Source organism: Haliotis rufescens, unplaced genomic scaffold (assembly GCF_023055435.1).
Source record: "Haliotis rufescens isolate VD_foot unplaced genomic scaffold, xgHalRufe1.0.p SCAF_3, whole genome shotgun sequence".
In the NCBI taxonomy this organism is placed as follows: Eukaryota; Metazoa; Mollusca; class Gastropoda; order Lepetellida; family Haliotidae; genus Haliotis; species Haliotis rufescens.
Genome location: NW_025964001.1, coordinates 13061335 through 13075915, shown reverse-complemented (window position 1 = coordinate 13075915; position 14581 = coordinate 13061335). Strand labels below are relative to the sequence as shown.

The 14581-nt window shown below is 43.4% G+C and overlaps 1 protein-coding gene across 1 annotated transcript; it reads left to right on the top strand.

Moving 5' to 3' along the window:
• Positions 1 to 6948: 6948 nt before the first annotated feature.
• Positions 6949 to 11049, top strand: LOC124134906 (probable spindle assembly checkpoint kinase homolog). Its single transcript, XM_046500001.2, has 2 exons — positions 6949 to 7102; positions 8822 to 11049. Exons 1-2 carry the CDS (start codon positions 7045 to 7047, stop codon positions 9874 to 9876), a joined length of 1113 nt encoding a protein of 370 aa, XP_046355957.1. The 5' UTR covers positions 6949 to 7044; the 3' UTR covers positions 9877 to 11049.
• The last annotated feature ends 3532 nt before the right edge of the window (positions 11050 to 14581 follow it).

Here is a 14581-nt window from a genome sequence, read left to right as displayed (position 1 = left end):
TCAGTCAATACCTGGTGTGACCACCATTAGCATTGATCACTGCCACACATCTCCTGTACATTGAGCGGATCAGACGATTTGTGAAGGCCCTAGGGATCCTCCTGCACACATCCAGAGCAGCTGTGCGTAGTTCATCGGCAGTTGTAGGGACTGGGCGCACATTGTGCAGACGCCTTTGAACCTCATCCCACAAGTGTTCGATGGGGTTCAGATCAGGGCTGAGGGCTTGGCACGGTAGAACACGGATGTTGTGTTGTTGCAGAAAAGTCATGGTAGCTCTGGCAACATTGGGACGAGCGTTGTCCTGCTGGAAAATGGGTTGTTGATGTTGTGCAAAAAATGGAACAACGTGGGGTCTGATCACTTGGTCGATATATCGCTGAGCAGTGACGCCGTGTCCCCGACCTTGACCAACATTCAGGAAGCACATGGGTCCAAGTCTCGCATAACTCCAACCCCTGCCCATATCATGACGCTGGGTCCACCCCATGGATCCCTTTCCACAACGTTTCTTTCAGCGAAACGATCACCTCGAAGCGGCCAAATTCTGACTTCTCCGTCTGCATGGGAGACACAAAAGCGACTTTCATCAGAGAAGATGACACGCCTCCACACACGATGACGCCAACTGCGATGACCCTGTGCCCACTGAGTCGTGCTTGTCGATGCCGTGGTTGGAGAACAGGACGACGTGCTGGTCGGCGACATCTGAGGTTGTTGGAACGGAGACGTCGGATCACAGTGTCCCGGCTAATGTGTCGATTATGTGTTCCTATGGTCTGTCGAGCATTTTCACTTGCAGTTAGGAATGGATGTCGCTGGTGTTGACGGGTTAAATTAAAATTAAAACTAAAAAATACAAACTGTACAGTATTATGGAACGTTAGTTCATACATTCCATCACAATTGGGATTCCGAGTTAGAATTGGTCCTCAGCAACAAACATCATAACGCGGACCCACAAAGGTCATGGGTGGGTTGTTTAGGTGAATGCGTAACTATTACAATAAACATTGTGAAACAAATTAATTATTGCAATAATCTCTTAATTGTGAAAAGAAGTCGGAAGTTCAATATTGTCAATACAATTATGATATCTCAGAACAGATCGAAGAATCCTCATTTTGAAGTTTATCTGACTACAATACCTTGAATACGTGTAGCAATGCCAATGCCCAGAGTCAAACTGTTCACTCTCCTCATGACACTGAAAGACCTCTCGGCGGTGACAGTAGGCGTTGCTTTACCAAGTTGGCTAAACACACGAGTGAGTGAGTATGGGTTTTCGGAGTGACGAGCGAAAGCTTTAACCACTAGGCTTCCCCTACCGCCCCTAAACACATTAGCTGTTGGCGTACGGATGTGACAGGCATTTCTACGAGAGGGATTGTTCACAACGGCCGATTTCAAGATAAGTAGTATATTTACAACTTTCATAAAAAAATCCTGGCTTAAACAACATGGGTATCATTGACAAAAATACGAAAAGCGGAAATGATTAAACTGTATAAACAACAAGTGATCCCAGGTCATCTCCATGGAGTAGCCAATCAGATGTCTCGCCGTTTACTGCACGACAATTTGACATCTGAAATTGATCGCGGTCTGTTTATGGTACATGTATAGCGATTATCAATATGACCAAAAACACTTTTGAATGTTTCAGTTTAAAGTTAAAAAACCCAACGCAATACACATTTCGCGAACTAAAAACAAAGGTACTTTATTGTTGACGTCATAAACATGTGACGTCACAGATCGTCATTTTCATCGACAGAAGTGGGCGTCTTTATTACCTGACGAGTTGTTTCTGTAGATATGGCGAGCTTATTTCATATGAAAACCTTCTCCAACCCTTCTGTGAACTTGGCCTTCGGTAAGAATTACATGTCGAAAGAACTGGATGTGAAATGTAGTTGCTTGCTTACGTTTTCCTTTTTTTGCGCCCCGTTCTGTTCTTAGCAGCCGGGGATGGTGTGGTAGCCTTGTTGTTAATGTATATGTTCGTCATGGCAAAGATCCGGGTTCGATTCTCGGCATACTGCTCTACCACAATGTTTAAGGCGGCGTAAGCGGATGCTGCTTTGTGCAAGGGCCAATGTCGAAGTCGAGGTGACAATAGTCCACAATGTTTGTAAAGCTATAGTTTTGTACGGTATTCAGAATATTATATTCATTAAATTATCAGACTATGTCAATCCCCAATGCAGTTACCCATGTCTTGTCCACAAGCGGATCCAGAGGGGGATGGTGGGATGGATGTGTGTGCATGTTTCAAGCATATTGAGTGATTTTATAGGTGATCTGGCATACTAAAGTAAAGGTGTAACAACTCTAGGACTAACTCATTTAGTGATATACATTCAACAATTTTAAACACGATTACGGAACGCGAATTGCCAAATCAGAAAAGGCTATAGCGCTCGGTTTCAAATTAAAAGTAATAAGTATCAAATTTACAGTGAGAGGACCTCAAATTAAAAAAAAACCCAGAGTAGGTTATCTCCTATTTAGGCCACCATTTTGGCCATACAATCGAGTAGAGCTGATACTCTGTGGAGAACACTAATGGAGTGAGTGAGCTGGATTCACCCCGATTTGAACAGTATTTCAGTTATATTACGGTGCGTCAGCTTGATGTGAGAGGAAAGTGCAAATCCTGGCCACTCATAGACGAAGCCAGCGAGCAGCATTATGCTGGCGATCGATAACGTACTCTCTTATAATAAAACAAGTGATATTATTTTGAAAACATCTGCTTCTCTGACATCACTAAAGATCTTAATTTGGGCGTTTGATGTTCTTTTAATATAAAAAACCCCTTATAGACAAAAGCACTCAATGACATCAATATTAGCCTTTCCCTCCACAATCCACATGGTATGACATTTACCTGTCTCACCTTCTACCACCGACGTGAGGTGTAGTGAAATGGGGTTCAACGTGGGTCGCGTTCAAGATTATTGCAGTTTAAAGTAAAAAAAACCCCAACGCAATACACATTTCGCGAACTAAAAACAAAGGTACTTTATTGTTGACGTCATAGACATGTGACGTCACAGATCGTCATTTTCATCGACAGAAGTGGGCGTCTTTATTACCTGACGAGTTGTTTCTGTAGATATGGCGAGCTTATTTCATATGAAAACCTTCTCCAACCCTTCTGTGAACTTGGCCTTCGGTAAGAATTACATGTCGAAAGAACTGGATGTGAAATGTAGTTGCTTGCTTACGTTTTCCTTTTTTTGCGCTCCGTTCTGTTCTTAGCAGCCGGGGATGGTGTGGTAGCCTTGTTGTTAATGTATATGTTCGTCATGGCAAAGATCCGGGTTCGATTCTCGGCATACTGCTCTACCACAATGTTTAAGGCGGCGTAAGCGGATGCTGCTTTGTGCAAGGGCCAATGTCGAAGTCGAGGTGACAATAGTCCACAATGTTTGTAAAGCTATAGTTTTGTACGGTATTCAGAATATTATATTCATTAAATTATCAGACTATGTCAATCCCCAATGCAGTTACCCATGTCTTGTCCACAAGCGGATCCAGAGGGGGATGGTGGGATGGATGTGTGTGCATGTTTCAAGCATATTGAGTGATTTTATAGGTGATCTGGCATACTAAAGTAAAGGTGTAACAACTCTAGGACTAACTCATTTAGTGATATACATTCAACAATTTTAAACACGATTACGGAACGCGAATTGCCAAATCAGAAAAGGCTATAGCGCTCGGTTTCAAATTAAAAGTAATAAGTATCAAATTTACAGTGAGAGGACCTCAAATTAAAAAAAACCCCAGAGTAGGTTATCTCCTATTTAGGCCACCATTTTGGCCATACAATCGAGTAGAGCTGATACTCTGTGGAGAACACTAATGGAGTAAGTGAGCTGGATACACCCCGATTTTAACAGTATTTCAGTTATATAACGGTGCGTCAGCTTGATGTGAGAGGAAAGTGCAAATCCTGGCCATTCGTAGACGAAGCCAGCGAGCAGCATTATGCTGGCGATCGATAACGAACTCTCTTATAATAAAACAAGTGATATTATTTTGAAAACATCTGCTTCTCTGACATCACTAAAGATCTTAATTTGGGCGTTTGATGTTCTTTTAATATAAAAAAACCCCTTATAGACAAAAGCATTCAATGACATCAATATTAGCCTTTCCCTCCACAATCCACATGGTATGACATTTACCTGTCTCACCTTCTACCACCGACGTGAGGTGTAGTGAAATGGGGTTCAACGTGGGTCGCGTTCAAGATTATTGCAGTTTAAAGTTAAAAAACCCAACGCAATACACATTTCGCGAACTAAAAACAAAGGTACTTTATTGTTGACGTCATAGACATGTGACGTCACAGATCGTCATTTTCATCGACAGAAGTGGGCGTCTTTATTACCTGACGAGTTGTTTCTGTAGATATGGCGAGCTTATTTCATATGAAAACCTTCTCCAACCCTTCTGTGAACTTGGCCTTCGGTAAGAATTACATGTCGAAAGAACTGGATGTGAAATGTAGTTGCTTGCTTACGTTTTCCTTTTTTTGCGCTCCGTTCTGTTCTTAGCAGCCGGGGATGGTGTGGTAGCCTTGTTGTTAATGTATATGTTCGTCATGGCAAAGATCCGGGTTCGATTCTCGGCATACTGCTCTACCACAATGTTTAAGGCGGCGTAAGCGGATGCTGCTTTATGCAAGGGCCAATGTCGAAGTCGAGGTGACAATAGTCCACAATGTTTGTAAAGCTATAGTTTTGTACGGTATTCAGAATATTATATTCATTAAATTATCAGACTATGTCAATCCCCAATGCAGTTACCCATGTCTTGTCCACAAGCGGATCCAGAGGGGGATGGTGGGATGGATGTGTGTGCATGTTTCAAGCATATTGAGTGATTTTATAGGTGATCTGGCATACTAAAGTAAAGGTGTAACAACTCTAGGACTAACTCATTTAGTGATATACATTCAACAATTTTAAACACGATTACGGAACGCGAATTGCCAAATCAGAAAAGGCTATAGCGCTCGGTTTCAAATTAAAAGTAATAAGTATCAAATTTACAGTGAGAGGACCTCAAATTAAACAAAAACCCAGAGTAGGTTATCTCCTATTTAGGCCACCATTTTGGCCATACAATCGAGTAGAGCTGATACTCTGTGGAGAACACTAATGGAGTGAGTGAGCTGGATTCACCCCGATTTGAACAGTATTTCAGTTATATTACAGTGCGTCAGCTTGATGTGAGAGGAAAGTGCAAATCCTGGCCATTCGTAGACGAAGCCAGCGAGCAGCATTATGCTGGCGATCGATAACGTACTCTCTTATAATAAAACAAGTGATATTATTTTGAAAACATCTGCTTCTCTGACATCACTAAAGATCTTAATTTGGGCGTTTGATGTTCTTTTAATATAAAAAACCCCTTATAGACAAAAGCACTCAATGACATCAATATTAGCCTTTCCCTCCACAATCCACATGGTATGACATTTACCTGTCTCACCTTCTACCACCGACGTGAGGTGTAGTGAAATGGGGTTCAACGTGGGTCGCGTTCAAGATTATTGCAGTTTAAAGTAAAAAAAACCCCAACGCAATACACATTTCGCGAACTAAAAACAAAGGTACTTTATTGTTGACGTCATAAATATGTGACGTCACAGATCGTCATTTTCATCGACAGAAGTGGGCGTCTTTATTACCTGACGAGTTGTTTCTGTAGATATGGCGAGCTTATTTCATATGAAAACCTTCTCCAACCCTTCTGTGAACTTGGCCTTCGGTAAGAATTACGTGTCGAAAGAACTGGATGTGAAATGTAGTTACTTGCTTACGTTTTCCTTTTTTTGCGCCCCGTTCTGTTCTTAGCAGCCGGGGATGGTGTGGTAGCCTTGTTGTTAATGTATATGTTCGTCATGGCAAAGATCCGGGTTCGATTCTCGGCATACTGCTCTACCACAATGTTTAAGGCGGCGTAAGCGGATGCTGCTTTGTGCAAGGGCCAATGTCGAAGTCGAGGTGACAATAGTCCACAATGTTTGTAAAGCTATAGTTTTGTACGGTATTCATGAGATCAGAATATTATATTCATTAAATTATCAGACTATGTCAATCCCCAATGCAGTTACCCATGTCTTGTCCACAAGCGGATCCAGAGGGGGATGGTGGGATGGATGTGTGTGCATGTTTCAAGCATATTGAGTGATTTTATAGGTGATCTGGCATACTAAAGTAAAGGTGTAACAACTCTAGGACTAACTCATTTAGTGATATACATTCAACAATTTTAAACACGATTACGGAACGCGAATTGCCAAATCAGAAAAGGCTATAGCGCTCGGTTTCAAATTAAAAGTAATAAGTATCAAATTTACAGTGAGAGGACCTCAAATTAAAAAAAACCCCAGAGTAGGTTATCTCCTATTTAGGCCACCATTTTGGCCATACAATCGAGTAGAGCTGATACTCTGTGGAGAACACTAATGGAGTAAGTGAGCTGGATACACCCCGATTTTAACAGTATTTCAGTTATATAACGGTGCGTCAGCTTGATGTGAGAGGAAAGTGCAAATCCTGGCCATTCGTAGACGAAGCCAGCGAGCAGCATTATGCTGGCGATCGATAACGAACTCTCTTATAATAAAACAAGTGATATTATTTTGAAAACATCTGCTTCTCTGACATCACTAAAGATCTTAATTTGGGCGTTTGATGTTCTTTTAATATAAAAAAACCCCTTATAGACAAAAGCATTCAATGACATCAATATTAGCCTTTCCCTCCACAATCCACATGGTATGACATTTACCTGTCTCACCTTCTACCACCGACGTGAGGTGTAGTGAAATGGGGTTCAACGTGGGTCGCGTTCAAGATTATTGCAGTTTAAAGTTAAAAAACCCAACGCAATACACATTTCGCGAACTAAAAACAAAGGTACTTTATTGTTGACGTCATAGACATGTGACGTCACAGATCGTCATTTTCATCGACAGAAGTGGGCGTCTTTATTACCTGACGAGTTGTTTCTGTAGATATGGCGAGCTTATTTCATATGAAAACCTTCTCCAACCCTTCTGTGAACTTGGCCTTCGGTAAGAATTACATGTCGAAAGAACTGGATGTGAAATGTAGTTGCTTGCTTACGTTTTCCTTTTTTTGCGCTCCGTTCTGTTCTTAGCAGCCGGGGATGGTGTGGTAGCCTTGTTGTTAATGTATATGTTCGTCATGGCAAAGATCCGGGTTCGATTCTCGGCATACTGCTCTACCACAATGTTTAAGGCGGCGTAAGCGGATGCTGCTTTGTGCAAGGGCCAATGTCGAAGTCGAGGTGACAATAGTCCACAATGTTTGTAAAGCTATAGTTTTGTACGGTATTCAGAATATTATATTCATTAAATTATCAGACTATGTCAATCCCCAATGCAGTTACCCATGTCTTGTCCACAAGCGGATCCAGAGGGGGATGGTGGGATGGATGTGTGTGCATGTTTCAAGCATATTGAGTGATTTTATAGGTGATCTGGCATACTAAAGTAAAGGTGTAACAACTCTAGGACTAACTCATTTAGTGATATACATTCAACAATTTTAAACACGATTACGGAACGCGAATTGCCAAATCAGAAAAGGCTATAGCGCTCGGTTTCAAATTAAAAGTAATAAGTATCAAATTTACAGTGAGAGGACCTCAAATTAAAAAAAAACCCAGAGTAGGTTATCTCCTATTTAGGCCACCATTTTGGCCATACAATCGAGTAGAGCTGATACTCTGTGGAGAACACTAATGGAGTGAGTGAGCTGGATTCACCCCGATTTGAACAGTATTTCAGTTATATTACGGTGCGTCAGCTTGATGTGAGAGGAAAGTGCAAATCCTGGCCACTCATAGACGAAGCCAGCGAGCAGCATTATGCTGGCGATCGATAACGTACTCTCTTATAATAAAACAAGTGATATTATTTTGAAAACATCTGCTTCTCTGACATCACTAAAGATCTTAATTTGGGCGTTTGATGTTCTTTTAATATAAAAAACCCCGTATAGACAAAAGCATTCAATGACATCAATATTCGCCTTTCCCTCCACAATCCACATGGTATGACATTTACCTGTCTCACCTACTACCACCCACGTGAGATGTAGTGAAATGGGGTTCAACGTGGGTCGCGTTCAAGATTATTGCACTTATATAGCGACATACACGTGTGTGTGTGCGTGTGCATGCGTGTGCGTGCGTGCGTGCGTGCGTATGCGTGGGCTGCTTGTAGTAGTCCGGACTTATGCCGATTTTATAGTACTGAGATACCATGCCGCAGTTTAACAAGAATAAGACACAGTATACTGACTCCGAGACGACCAGTCCTTGTTTTAGACTATTTATACCGAGCGCCAAGCATGGTTGACTGTAACAACAAGTACATCTTTTAACGTCTTTTGGTATGACGCGGCCGGGGATGGAACCAACGACCTTCCGCGCTCCGGGAAGACGCTCCACCACTGGACCACGGAGGCGGTCACCACCCAAGTGGTATGGCATCAACTCTTGTCCCCCCCCCCCCCCCCCCATCCACATTGTATGGCATCCTCCTCTCTCTCTCTCTCTCTCTCTCCTCTCTCTCCCTGTTTCTCTCTCTCTCTCTCATCCACGTGGTATAACATGAGGCTCCTACATGGGTACAATGTGTGAAGCGCATCCCTGGTGTCCCCAGCCCTGATACTGCTGAAATATTTCTGTAAGCGGCGTAAAACTATACTTACTCACTCCACGTGGTACAATATCCAGCTGATATATTTATTCTTATCCTATCTAGGTTACCGAGCACATTTCTATGCTCCCATTCCCGGGCCACACAATGCTGCTGCTGAACTTTGGCGAGAACGTCTCCAGCCATCTGACAAGGCCAAGACGTCTAACACAAGGGGATCGCCTGTCGACGCCCCTGCTGGTTCCACCAATCCCAGAAGGCCCACCTTTGCTGTTCCCAATCCATTTGCACCCACAGAGCCATCAACACTCACTGGTCAAACCATCAAAGGCTACTACTTCGAGGATGTCATCGACTCGGGTGGGGCTGCGATGGTGTACAGGGTGAAGAAGAACGGGCTACTCTACGCCGCGAAGGTCTCTCTACGGGCAGCAATTGATGGAAACTTCACAGTTCGCACCTGGGAAAATGAATATAAAATTCTGAAATCCATTAATCATGAAAACATCATCAAAGCATATGACCTGTTCCAGCACAATGGGAAGATGTTTATGATCCTGGAGTACTTTGAAGGAAATGACATAGTACATTTTATCACCAATTACAGTGTTAAATGGAAACAAAAGCACCTGAAACCGATTGCCAAGAAGATACTGGCAGGTATAAATTACTTGCACAAGAACAACATCGTGCATAGGGACATCAAGCCAGAAAACATACTGATTGGGCCCAGGAGAAATATAAAGATAATTGACTTCGGTGGGGCGATACGCCTGGCGCCAGAGCAAACACCTAAGGATAGAGAAATGACATTCTCTACCCCTGCCTTCTCCCCACCTGAAGTCCACAGAAAAGACGCCCATGTCACCTCTGATAAGTGGATTAGATCCTTCGACATGTGGAGCATGGGCGTCACCCTGTATGTGGCCATTGCAGGAGAGTTTCCTTTCCCTGTAGGGTCAAATAGAAATATCAAAGCTGATGTCTTTGACAAGGGGCCGGACTTTGATGTTCTCGGGCGAATCGACACTCAACTTCTGTCCCTGATAAAAAGGTGTCTGGACACAAACCCCGTGGGGCGCATTACAGCCAAACGTGCCCTGCAGCATAGATACTTTTGGAGAAGTCCAGTTGATATCATTTCTTATTTCTTTAAGTAAACTTCCGATTGGCCCCAATTATGTACAAGGTTTGTCAGCACCATACTCATGCTATTGGGTTCTCCAAAGTGGGAAAAAACCCGTCTGAGACATGCACCACTTCGAGCTTACCTCCAACATTAAGCTGACACGCCGTGATATAACTGAAATACAGTTCAAAGCAGCGTTAACCCCAATTCGCTCACTCCTTCCTTCCTATCCTGGGCCCGTGAAGATGTTCAAGCTGGTGTGGTCTGTCACCTCCACCATGCCTGTCTGCTTGGCAATAAGTATATCTTCATACATGTTTGGCTAAACATAGATGTCACTTTTCCTAATTGACATGGAACTGACGACCTTCTGTCAAACATTTCCTGGATCTATTTTATCTGGTTGTGATAGATGACCTGTATGAGATTCACTCTGCTTGCCATTCCTCCACAAGTGAAATGGACAAGGCGGTAGCAAAAAGGCGTGTGTAAATCCTGTACTAGTGAAATGGACACTGGTAGAACAAAGGTGTGTGTAAATCCTGCACTAGTGAAAGGGACACGGTGGTAGCACAAAGGTGTGTGTAAATCCTGTACTGGTGAAATGGACACGGTGGTATCAGAAAGGCGTGTGTAAATCCAACAAAAGTTAAATGGAAACGGTGGTAGCCCAAAGGTGTGTGTAAATCCTACACAAGTGAAATGGACACGGTGGCAGCACGAAGGCATGTGTGTAAATCCTGTACAAGTGAAATGGACACTGTGGTAGCACGAAGGCGTGTGCAAATCCTGCACTGGTGAAATGGACACTGTGGTAGCACAAAGGCGTGTGTAAATCCTGTACTACTGAAATGGACACTGTGGTAGCACAAAGGTGTGTGTAAATCCTGTACTAGTGAAATGACACTGTGGTAGGAGAAAGACGTGGGAAAATCCTTCTATTGGTCAAATGGAAACTGTGGCAGCACTAAGGAGTGTGTGAATCCTACACCTGTGAAATGGAGACGGTGGTAGCACAAAGGCGTGTGTAAATCCTACAGAAGTGAAATTGAAACGGTAGTATCCCAAAGGTGTGTGGAAATCCTACGCTAGTGAAATGGACACGTTGGAAGCACAAAGGTGTGTGTAAATCCTGTACTAGTGAAATGGACACGGTGGAAGCACAAAGGCGTGTGTGAATCCTGCACTGGTGAAATGGAGACGATGGCAGCAAGAAGGGGTGTGTAAATCCTGTACAAGTGAAGTGGACACGGTAGTAGCACAAAGGCGTGTGTAAATCCTGTACTAGTGAAATAGACACTGTGGTAGCACAAAGGTGTGTGTAAATCCTGTACTGGTAAAATGGACACGGTGGTAGCAAAAAGGCGTGTGTTAATCCTGTACTAGTGAAATGGACACTGTGGTAGCACGAAGGCATGTGTGTAAATCCTGTACAAGTGAAATGGACACGGTGGTAGCACAAAAGTGTGTGTAAACCCCACACTAGTGAAATGGACACGATGGTAGCACAAAGACGTGTGTAAATCCTGCACTAGTGAAAATTGACACTGTGGTAGCACAAAGGTGTGTGTGAATCCTGTACTTGTGAAATGGACACTTTGGTAGGAGAAAGACGTGGGCAAATCCTTCTATTTGTCAAATGGAAACTGTGGCAGCACTAAGGCGTGTGTGAATCCTACACAAGTGAAATGGAGACGGCGGTAGCACAAAGGCGTGTGTAAACCCCACACTAGTGAAATGGACACGATGGTAGCACAAAGGTGTGTGTAAATCCTGTACCAGTGAAATGGACACGGTGGTAGCACAAAGGCGTGTGTTAATCCTGTAGTAGTGAAATGGACACTGTGGTAGCACAAAGGCGTGTGTAAATCCTGTTTTAGTGAAATGGACACGATGGTAGCACAAAGGCGTGTTTAAATCCTGTACTTGTGAAATTGAGACGATGGTAGCACAAAGGTGTGTGTAAATCCTGTACCAGTGAAATGGACACGGTGGTACGACAAAGGTATGTGTAAACCCCACACTAGTGAAATGGACACGATGGTAGCACAAAGGCGTGTGTAAATCCTGTACAAGTGAAATGGACACGGTGGTAGCACAAAGGCGTGTGTAAATCCTGTACTAGTGAAATGGACACGGTGGTAGCACAAAGGCGTGTGTAAATCCTGTAGTAGTGAAATGGACACTGTGGTAGCACAAAGGCGTGTATAAATCCTAAACTAATGAAGTGGACACGGTGGAAACACAAAGGCGTGTGTAAATCCTAAACTAATGAATTGGACACGGTGGAAACACAAAGGCGTGTTTAAATCCTGTACTAGTGAAATGGAGACGATGGTAGCACAAAGGTGTGTGTAAATCCTGTACTAGTGAAATGGACACGGTGGTAGCACAAAGGTGTGTGTAAATCCTGTACTAGTGAAATGGAGACGATGGCAGGAAGAAGGCGTCTGTGAATCCTGCACTGGTGAAATGGAGACGATGGCAGCAAGAAGGCGTGTGTAAATCCTGTACAAGTGAAGTGGATACGGTGGTAGCACAAAGGTGTGTGTAAATCCTAAACTAATGAATTGGACACGGTGGAAACACAAAGGCCTGTGTAAATCCTGTACTAGTGAAATGGACACTGTGGTAGCACAAAGGTGTGTGTAAATTCTGTACTAGTGAAATGACACTGTGGTAGGAGAAGGACGTGGGAAAATCCTTCTATTTGTCAAATGGAAACTGTGGCAGCACTAAGGCGTGTGTGAATCCTGCACAAGTGAAATGGAGACGGTGGTAGCACAAAGGCGTGTGTAAATCCAACATAAGTGAAATGGAAACGGTAGTAGCACAAAGGTGTGTGGAAATCCTACGCTAGTGAAATGGACACGGTGGAAGCACAGAGGCGTGTGTGAATCCTGCACTGGTGAAATGGAGACGATGGTAGCAAGAAGGCGTGTGTAAATCCTGTACAAGTGAAATGGACACTGTGGTAGCACAAAGGCGTGTGTAAATCCTGTAGTAGTGAAATGGACACTGTGGTAGCACAAAGGCGTGTGTAAATCCTAAACTAATGAATTGGACACGGTGGAAACACAAAGGCGTGTGTAAATCCTAAACTAATGAATTGGACACGGTGGAGACACAAAGGTGTGTGTAAATCCTGTACAAGTGAAATGGACACTGTGGTAGCACAAAGGTGTGTGTAAATCCTGTTTTAGTGAAATGGACACGGTGGTAGCAAAAAAGGCGTGTGTAAATCCTGTACAAGTGAAATGGACACGGTGGTAGCACAAATGTGTGTGTAAACCCCACACTAGTGAAATGGACACGATGGTAGCACAGAGGCGTGTTTAAATCCTGTACTTGTGAAATTGAGACGATGGTAGCACAAAGGTGTGTGTAAATCCCGTACCAGTGAAATGGACACTGTGGTAGCACAAAGGCGTGTGTAAATCCTGTAGTAGTCAAATGGACACTGTGGTAGCACAAAGGCGTGTGTAAATCCTAAACTAATGAAGTGGACACGGTGGAAACACAAAGGCGTGTGTAAATCCTAAACTAATGAATTGGACACGGTGGAGACACAAAGGTGTGTGTAAATCCTGTACCAGTGAAATGGACACTGTGGTAGCACAAAGGTGTGTGTAAATCCTGTTTTAGTGAAATGGACACGGTGGTAGCAAAAAAAGGCGTGTGTAAATCCTGTACTAGTGAAATGGACACGGTGGTGGCACGAAGGCATGTGTGTAAATCCTGTACAAGTGAAATTGACACGGTGGTAGCACAAAGGTGTGTGTAAACCCCACACTAGTGAAATGGACACGATGGTAGCACAAAGGCGTGTGTAAATCCTGTACAAGTGAAATGGACACGGTGGTAGCACAAAGGCGTGTGTAAATCCTAAACTAATGAATCGGAGACGATGGCAGCAAGAAGCTGTGTGTAAATCCTGTACTTGTGAAATGGACACTGTGGTAGCACAAAGGTGTGTGTAAATCCTGTACTTGCGAAATAGACACGGTGGTAGCACGAAGGCATGTGTGTAAATCCTCTACTTGTGAAATGGACACGGTGGTAGCAAAAAGGCGTGTGTAAATCCTGTACTAGTGAAATGGACACGGTGGTAGCACGAAAGCATGTGTGTAAATCCTGTACAAGTGAAATGGACACGGTGGTAGCACAAAGGTATGTGTAAACCCCACACTAGTGAAATGGACACGATGGTAGCACAAAGGCGTGTTTAAATCCTGTACTTGCGAAATTGAGACGATGGTAGCACAAAAGGTGTGTGTAAATCCTGTACCAGTGAAATGGACACGGTGGTAGCAGAAAAGCGTGTGTAAATCCAACAGAAGTGAAATGGAAACGGTAGTAGCCCAAAGGTGTGTGGAAATCCTACGCTAGTGAAACGTACACGATGGTAACACAAAGGCGTGTTTAAATCCTGTACTTGTGAAATGGAGACGATGGTAGCACAAAGGTGTGTGTAAATCCTGTACTAGTGAAATGGAGACGATGGCAGGAAGAAGGCGTGTGTAAATCCTGTACAAGTGAAGTGGATACGGTGGTAGCACAAAGGCGTGTGTAAATCCTAAACTAATGAATTGGACACGGTGGAAACAAAAAGGCGTGTGTAAATCCTGTACTAGTGAAATTGACACTGTGGTAGCACAAAGGTGTGTGTAATTCCTGTAGTAGTGAAATGGACACTGTGGTGGCAGAAAGTCGTGTGTAAATCCAACAGAAGTGAA

Bases quoted from the DNA above. Each gene is read 5' to 3' on its own strand.
- LOC124134906 (XM_046500001.2), top strand. From the start codon at position 7,045: ATGGCGAGCTTATTTCATATGAAAACCTTCTCCAACCCTTCTGTGAAC. The intron at 7,103-8,821 runs GTAAGAATTACA...TATCCTATCTAG, and splicing joins TTCTGTGAACTTGGCCTTCG to GTTACCGAGCACATTTCTAT.